Source organism: Fukomys damarensis, unplaced genomic scaffold, assembly GCF_012274545.1.
Source record: "Fukomys damarensis isolate Sample0158 unplaced genomic scaffold, DMR_v1.0_HiC HiC_scaffold_12, whole genome shotgun sequence".
NCBI lineage: Eukaryota > Metazoa > Chordata > Mammalia > Rodentia > Bathyergidae > Fukomys > Fukomys damarensis.
Window position 1 is genome coordinate 17835994 of NW_022900924.1, and position 8618 is coordinate 17844611.

Below are 8618 nucleotides of genomic sequence, written 5' to 3' on the forward strand. Positions count from 1 at the left end.
AGTGCCCTGGGGGCCGGGACGAGGACGCGACGGGAAACACCCGACGCGGGGCAGTGACAAGCTGCGCGGGTGCCTCCTGATGGGCGAGCTGGCGCCCGCGGCAGCAGAAGTACAGAAGTGCAGGGGACACGATCGGAAAGATGCGTTCCTGAAGTTAGAACTAAGAACAGAGTCCGCCTGTGTGAGGGCGGGGGCCGACCCACTTCGGGGCAGGTGTTAGGAATTGTGACAGAGGAGGGCTGTCGTGCCCTCACACCTGAGGCTAGAAGGTATTTGCTTGTTGGCTTCGATTTTGTGACACCCTCTTGCACGTTTTGGGAGAGCCTCAGCCTGGGGTTTGACAACCACTCGCTACCTCATTTCTTCTGCAGAAACTCGCCACTGAGTCACTGGGTGTGGGGGAGGAGGGTGGCGCACGTTCCCCTTGACAGGCCCTTAATTGATGCGGGGGTGGGCACGGCCCCACCCTGTGACCTGTGAGAAGCCTCTGAGGGATGGGGTGGGTGAGGCTGCAGCTGGGGCAGAAGTGGAACCCTGGGGCCCAGCACTACTTAACAGCTATATTATTGTCACTTTAGGTGACATCAGCTTGTGCAAATGGGGTCCCCCTCCCAGCACTCCTGCTTCCCCAGTGAGTGAGCTCAGCCCTTGGCCTTGAGGAAGGGAGTGGCCGCACCGGGTGTTTTCTTGGGAAGAGAGCTTGTCTGGGTCTCTCCCTGTGTTCTGCAAACAAGTGGGCCACTGTGGGAGAGCCCGAGATGGGAAATCGGAAAGCTGAGCGCTCTGCTCTGCCCCTTTATGACCTCAGGCTGATTACTCCGTGTCTGAAACTTGATTTTCGAAATGTTGCATGCAGACTCTTCAAAAGTTGCTCTGACTTTAAGAGTGGAATTGAAGGCATCCTTGAGAGCAGAGAGAAAGAAAAAGTGAAAAGGTGGCTTTCTAGTTTTCAGTTGAGGCCAGCATGATGAACTGTGAGAGATCAGCCCCTGCCTGTTGCCTACAGAATCTCAAAGAATAGTTGACATTCATCAAACATGCCCGGCTCCCCAGGCTCGGGATAGACTCTTCACTCCTGAGCTCGCTCCTCTGCAGACCTTCCGGTCTGTCAAAGGACTTCCGCAAGACCAACAGCTCATCTGACAGGGCAGGGTTTGAACTTAGGTCTGCTGGCATCCAGCACTTGGTTAGGTACATGTGGCATTTGTGATGTTCGGAGCTCTGGTCGGTGTCTATCCAGGGACAAGGTGGGACTAGGCCTGTGGAATGAGCAAAAGAAGCCACCAGTTTTGTGCCATGTCCCCCCACCCCCCTAGTGCTCTGGGTTGAAGATGGTAGGACCCAAACTAGGCTTGCATGATGGCATACACATGCCCGTAATCCTAGCCTGTGGGAGACCAAGGCAGGAGGAGCCTAAGTTCAGACCCAGCTTAGGCAAGGTACACCCTGTCTCAAAATAAGGGGGGGCGGGGAGAGGGGTGTGAGGATGCAGCTTAGTGCAAAGGCTAGGTTCGTTCAGTACTCAGTACTGTAGAAAAACATGGTGGGACACCTGTTCCCTTTCTCTCGGGATCATAAATCATAGTTACCCCTCCTCACCCCAGCAGAGGTAAGGGTCAGATGGTAACTAACACTGTCCTGTCTTTTCAACTTCTCTTCCTTCTGAAAGGACTGGCCTTCTTCCTCTTGCTAACAGCAGTGTGGGGAGGCTAGCAGCCTGTGACCCAGAATGGGCTTTGCTCCCCCTCACCATCTCCTTGGGTCCCTTATTTTTTCCAGCCTGGGTGGCTCTGCTGGCTGAGGGCCTCCCCTAAGTTCTGCAGGCAGAGGAAAGCTAAACACTTATAGCCTCCATCTTGGGGTAACAGTTACTAGAGGGTTTGTCCAGGAGGGATTCCAGTGCAGAGTGGGTGGTCTGACCCAGGGTCACCCCCAGAGACAACACCCAGCCCTTAAGAGAGCCTCAGAGAGGAAGGGGTGCCAGGCAGCTCCAAAGCCATGGTGACCGTCACAGGTTTCCTGGTTTACTCCGCCTTGGCCAGTGAGTCAGCAGCACCAGCTTCCTGCCCCAAGAGGGCTTCTTTCCTCCAGACCTGGAAAGCCCAAGGAGCTGGGTGACCTTTGTTTGGGGGGGATGCTGAATTCATCTGCTCTGGAGGTAAGGTTGAGGGAGGGTCCCCCAAAAGGCCTGCTGGGGAGTGAGTGATTCCCTACTTAGCACTTGGTGGAGGGTCCGGGCCAGGTACCCAGTCAAGTATTAGGGACAGGCTGGGGGACCTGGAGCAGATAGCTTTACTTGAAGTTGGTTTTCTCCTGCGTCCAAAGGTAGAAAAAACCCTACTCTCGGAGCTGGGGTGCAGCTCGGTGGTAAAGTGCTTGCCTGGTACGAGCAAGGTTGTGGCTTCGGTGGCCAGTACTGCAAAGAAAAACAGTCTCCCCTTGGGCCACATAAGATTCATTACAAGGAAGGGCTGAGGGATTTCAGGACCAGGACTCTGGTTTGCAAATGCGATTCCCACTCCTAACAGCATTTCTGCAAACAGCCACTCTTCTCTGGGCAGTGCAGAAATGAAAGGAGGGCAGGGACCTTGCCTGTGGCTAGGATCTGGTCCACAGGGCTCCTGGCCAGAGGGGACCCTCAGAGGCCTTGCTGCGGGCCATCCACCTTGGGTTTCCTTGGGCGCTAGACAGCCAGCCTGGGCCTGACCCTGTCCCCCACTGGACCGCGGCAGTCGGGCCACAGGGGAGGGCGGCAGGCTGTAACGTTGGCCTAAGCAGATGATAACTGGGAAGGTCAGCCTGCTGCCGTAAACAAAATGCTTTCCGTGACCTGGGATCAATTATTTTTGGATTATCTGCCTCCTCAGGTTCTCTGCCCGCCAGCACCCTTTTGTTCCCAGGGTCCAGAGCTGGTTCACAGGTGCCAGGGAGTTGGAAGGGAATGCTCAGATCATGAGACTTCACTGAGCAGGCGAAATCGCTGTCCCTAGTCTGCACTCTCCCTGGAGTGATCATCGCGGGTGTGATGGATGATCGTGTTCTCGCTCAGGGCTGGCCTCTGGGCCACAGCTGCACACGCCAGCATCTTCCTGCAACCTGGTGAGGTGGGGGGTCGGACTAAGTGAACAATTGGCCCAAGGTCACCTGCCTAGGGAGCCACCAGAGCCTTGTGACTGGTGTTGGAAGAGAGCAAGCCTCAGAGCGGTGGGAGGGCAGAGGAGAAGCTGATTTCCAGCAGAACAAAGTAAAACAGGGACCCAGCCTGATCTGAACCCAGTTTGTGTTCACATCCCAGCTATGCCTCTTAGGACTGCTGGACCTTGAGGAAGTCACTTACTCACTCTGTTTCCTCATCTATAAAATGGGGCCAGCGAGGCACGGCAGTGCATGACTGTAATCCCAGTACCCCAGAGGCTGCCGCAAGTTCAAGGCCAGCCTAAACTACCTAGCAAGACCCTGTCTCAAAAAAAGAAAAATAATAATAAATAAAATGGACTAACAGGGCTAGGTTGAGTGCTTGTGTAGCATTGAGGAGGCACTGGGTTCAATACACAGCACTGTAAAACAATAGTAATAAAACAGGTAAAATGGGGTCATAATAGCAGCTCCTTGGAGTGAGAACGGGTGTGTATTTGCGGAGGACTTACAGTATCTGACCAGGGAGCTGACCACCCTGTTCTCATGGTGTCCAGACTACTGTCTGAGTGTGAGCGGAGTGAGGGGTGTCTGGCTGAGCCATGGGATGGTGGAGTCACCAGCTTGGAGAAGAGCCCTCTGGTCGGGAGGAATGGCAGGACAGTTACAGAGAGAAGTGAGGTGGTCCTGGGGTAAGGCTGGGGAGCTGGAGTGACCAGGCTCATGGGAATGAATGATGGAGGACCCTGATTGGGTATTGAGGAAGCTTGAACGCTTGTATAGGCAATAGGGAGTCATCAAAGGCTGTAGACAGAGGGGTTGTATGAATTTATAATATCGATGGCGATTACTGTCATTGGTTACTGAATCTTTGTTGTGGCAAGCATGAGTCTGAACTCTTTTCTTTCAGTTTTACTTAATCTGTATAACAGCTCTTGAAAGTAGGTGCTCTAGACAGGAAAACAGATGGTCCTAGAGGCTCAGGTCTCTCGCGTAGGACTCAAGCTTTGGTCTGTCTGATTTGGGGCCTTTTCACTCTGCCCCTCACCCCCTTAGCTCGTTGAACACTGAGCCTTTGAAGTCTTCCAGATGCTGGATTCCCAGTGCTCCATTTGTGTGCTGGGCTTCACGTAAATGGAATTTTGCAGAATGCCAGAGAGAAGGGTGCTGTCCGCCCCGCAGAAAAGCCTTTGTCCAACTTGTGGCCAGTTTCAGGACCTCTCAGCTAGAGAGGGGTGATCCCTCCCACTGCCCAGTCCCTGCTGGCGAAGGAGGATCCTGAGCAGGATTCCTAAGTGGCACTATGGTGACAGCTCGGGGGGTGTTCCCTCCTTGGAGGAAGAAAACTGAACAGCAAGTTTGAACAGGATCAGCAGATTCCCCTCCAACTTCGGGCCATCCCAGCAGACAGGGCCACAGGTGCTTTGCTTTGGGACACAGGGCTCTGAGTGGGGCTCAGCTGCTTTTTTCAGTAAAGGGCAATGCTATCTCTGTGGTACTGTCTCAGCCCTGCCGCTGGCCTTAGAGTGGATGTAAATTAATGAGCATGGCTGTCCGCCAATGAAACTTTAAAAATTAGTCTGTGGACCCCTGGTCCAAGCTGTGGTCTCCAAACTGTGTGCTGAGAATCGAACCCAGGTTCTCAAGACTGCCAGGCAAGTGCTCTACCAATAAGCTAACCTTTGAGCCCAGAGGCCTATCAAAATTGTTAGCTTTGGAAGGGTGAGATGGTGCACACCTGTATAGCCCTCAGGAGGCTGAGTCAGGAAGATTGCCGCAAATCTGAGGCCAGCCTGGGCTGCACAGTGAAACCCTGTCTCAAAAAAACAAACAAAAACAAAAAACAAAAAAAAAAAAACAACTTATTACTAGCCTTACTGATTTATATGATCAGAAATTACATATATCCCAGGTGTAGTGGCACACAACTGTAATCCCAGGCCCTGGGCAGCTGAGGCAGGAGGATCGCTTCACTTCAAGTTTGAGGCCAGCCTGGATTACACAGTGAGATCCTGTCTCAAACCCTGTTCCTCACACAAAAAAATTACAAGCTGGGTATGGTAGTGCACTGTAAGCCCAGCACTCAGGAACCTGAGGTGGGAAGATCACTACAAGTTTGAACCCTGCCTGGGCTACAGAGTGAATTCAAGTCTCAAAAAAAAAAAAAAGAAAAAGAAAAAAAAGAAAAGAAAGAAATTACATATGCATCATAATAAAACACCCTGTAATTATAAACACACATAAAAATAAAAATGGAACAGTTGAAAGTAGCAGATGAGCTACTATGTCACGGGGACTGGGAATTCAGCTCAGTGGCACCATACCTGCCTTGCAAGCGCAAAATCCTAAATTCAATCCCTGATACCAAAAAAAAAAAATCATGCCATGGAAGGTCTAATAAAATCTCCCACTTCCCAAGGGGTCTTTGGGAGACCCTAGGGTGAACTATGTGAAGGTCGGGCCTTTCCTGCGCCTCTTCCTTCGGCTTTCTCTTACTAAGGCCCCCAAGGGAGAGTAGAGGAAGCAAATGTAAGTCCACCTTAGGACAGGATTGGGAAGCGTGGCGAAGGGGAAGCCTTGATTGAAGGCACTTATCACATATAAAAATGTTTACTTATTAGTGCCATGTCTCAGTAGCCCCCTTCTTAGGGACTGAGATACTGCTTTTTGTTTTGCTTTGTTTTTTGAGACAGGGTCTAGCTATATGGTCCAGGCTTACTTGAACTCTGCTAGTATATAACGCAGGCTGGCTTTCAATGTGTGACAATCCTCCTGCCTCAGCCTTCCAAGTGCTGGTATTATTGGCAAGTGCCACCACACCCAGTGAGATCTTGCTGTTTTTTCCTGAATTATTTCCAGTAGAGCCACACGACCCTTGACACAGTGACTTTTCCGCCAATGAATAAATGCCATGGTATTCACCTGGGAGGCTGGGGACAGCAGTAACTTGTAAGATAAAAACCTTCAAAAATCAGAATTATCCCAAAGAAGAGCAAGTCTCGGGCTGAAACTGAGCCTGGCGGTGCAACCTGTATTCCCAGCACTCTGGGAGGCTGAGGCAGGATCGCAAGTTTAGACTTAGCCCAGGCGACTGGGTGAGCCTCTGCAAGATAGAAAAAAAGCCTAAGCCTGACTTCCTTCCTCCATCTACAGATTCACCTCGTTAGTGGCTTATGACATAGATTTGGTGAGTGGCGGCCAGCATTTTTGTAAATGCCCTAAGGAATGAAATGCCAGCTGCACTCTCCCTGAGGACAGGCGGTGTTGGCATGCTTCAGGCGTGAGTGGTGCTTGGTGGTAGCTTTGTGTCTGTTATAAATGTGTGTGTGTCTATTTATAGGAATGTTTGGAGCACGGGACTGGCGTGGTCAAGAGAGTTTGTAAATCGCCCTCTCTTAACAGATACTTTGCGATTGAGGTGGGGCTGGCCGGCCGGGATGCTCTGGGTGACCCAGGGACTGTGGCTGGGGAGAGAAGCTGGACTCTCCAGTTGCAGGTGCTGGGGTTGGGCCTGGGCATCCGGTGCCCGGGTCTCCCCAGGCCCAACACAAGTGAGGAAGGGTGGGTGGCAGAGGCCTGGCAGAGCCAGCCAAGTCCCATCACCCTCCGCCTTCTCTCTGGCTGGGCTTCCTGTGGCCCTGTGGCCCTCAGGCCCCTGTGGCAGGTTCAAGGAGGCCCCGGGCTGTGCTGGGAGCTGTTTATTTTAGGTTAACGGCCTGCTCTCAGGCTATATTTACCTTGTGAAGCTGTTTGCAATCTGATCTGATCCAATCTCTGGGACTCTGCTGGGGCCCTGGAGTCAGCTGCCAGACCAGTGAGGCCCCCTGCCTTGACTGTCCCATCCAGGAGTCCGGGGATTCTGGAGAAAGCAGCACCTTGGATGTATGTGAAGCCTTTTCATCAAAGTCCATGATTTACACCAAACCGTTGCTTTCTCCTCACAGAATTGCATCTTTGGGAACGGTGGGGTCTGGGAGGGGGTGGGGTGCCCCCGTCAGCAGGCAGCAGCACCTTCCTCCTCTGAGAGCCCACCCGCCCCTGCCCGAGGTGGGTGTTCCAGCAGCTGCGACTTCTCACCCTGGATCCCACGGTGTGACAAGTGGTTCGGGTTGAGGTGGCTCTGGCCCAGTGGGGTGGGACACACATTGCCTGTGTGGAGTTGGGGGTGGCACGGAGGAGCCTAGGCTAGGGGCCAGGACCAGGGGGGACAGACGGTTCACCTTCTCCAGCCTGGGATCGGAACTGGGAGCTGTTTCCCTTCCGCTTCAAGCTCTGTTTTGCTTTTTAACTAAGATTTATTGAGTTTCTCCTAGGGCTGGCTTGTGCTAAACATTTACACTTCAGAACCTCATTTAACCTTCCCAGTGACTGAAGGAAGCGCCCCATGACCCCCATTGCACATAGACTTTATTTTAGTTTATAGTACAGGTAGTGGATTTGAACTCAGGGCCTTTATAGTAAGCTACATCACAATCCTTTTCTTATTTTTTACTTTGAGACAGGGTCTCACTAAATCCCTTAGTTGCCCAGACTGGGCTTGAACTTTCAACTCTCCTGCCTCAGCCTCCCAGAGCGGTGGTATCACAGGGCTGTACCACATGTAAATGGACTTTACAGTGGCTTTGACTTCAGGTCCCCCCTTCAGTAGGGAGATAACCCTTTGGACTGCTGGTCTCACCTCTTCAGAGTCTCAGTGTGTTCATTTGTGAAAGAATAGTACAATAGAGCCACGTACGCTGGCCTATCAACACCTGGGAAGCTGAGGCACAAGTCCATGCCCAGCCTAGCCGATTCAGCAAGGCCCTGTCTCAAAATAAAAAATGAGAGAGGAGCTGGGGGTGTAGTTCAGTGCAAAGGCCGTGGCTCAATACTCAGTACTGAAAAGGCGGGAGGTTATGGTGATGGTACTGAGAACTGTGGGCTCCGTATTTATGCCCGGCCTGGGGGCGTCTTTGGATGCTCCTTTGCAGACCCGCACCTGTGCCTGAGGGGGCGGCTGGGATGTGGCGCCCGGCTTGGGAGGCCTTGTGTACAGGATCCCCGCCGTGGACACCCCACCCAGAGGCTCTGACACTTTAGGAGCTGCTGAGTACCAACGACTTGGAGCAGCTGGGCCCAGGCCTCTCTCTCCTGCTTGTCTTCTCTGGGGTTTCAGGTTCCAGGACCGCAGGGCCAAAACAGGAAGAGGAAGCGCGGGGGCGGGGAGGTGGAGAGGCAGAGAGGCCAGGCCGTTCCCAGGTGAGGGCAGGGCTGGGGGCATGCGGGGTGCCGCCCTAACCTGCCTGCTGCTCCCGTCCTTCACCCGCATGGACTGAGAGTTCTCAGGGCTAGGGTTATGCCACCAGTGATCTTAAAAACAGTCAAAATCCTGATGGCACTCCCCCAAATTTACATGAGCTGGAGCTGTTTGGTAAAGTTCCAGGCTGCCAGATATGTATCTTCTCTTCCTCAGTTGTGAGGCTTTTTTTTTTTTTTTTTTTTTT

At 52.6% G+C, this 8618-nt stretch overlaps 1 protein-coding gene across 1 annotated transcript in view; it reads left to right on the top strand.

Annotated features, from left to right (window-relative positions):
* Positions 1–1539: 1539 nt before the first annotated feature.
* The window catches only part of Orai1 (ORAI calcium release-activated calcium modulator 1), a 10906-nt gene continuing 3827 nt past the window's right edge, over positions 1540–8618 (top strand). Inside the window, 1 exon segment of the mRNA XM_010604401.3 lies at positions 1540–2158. Coding sequence (XP_010602703.1) covers positions 2135–2158 — 24 coding nt within the window. The 5' untranslated portion in view covers positions 1540–2134.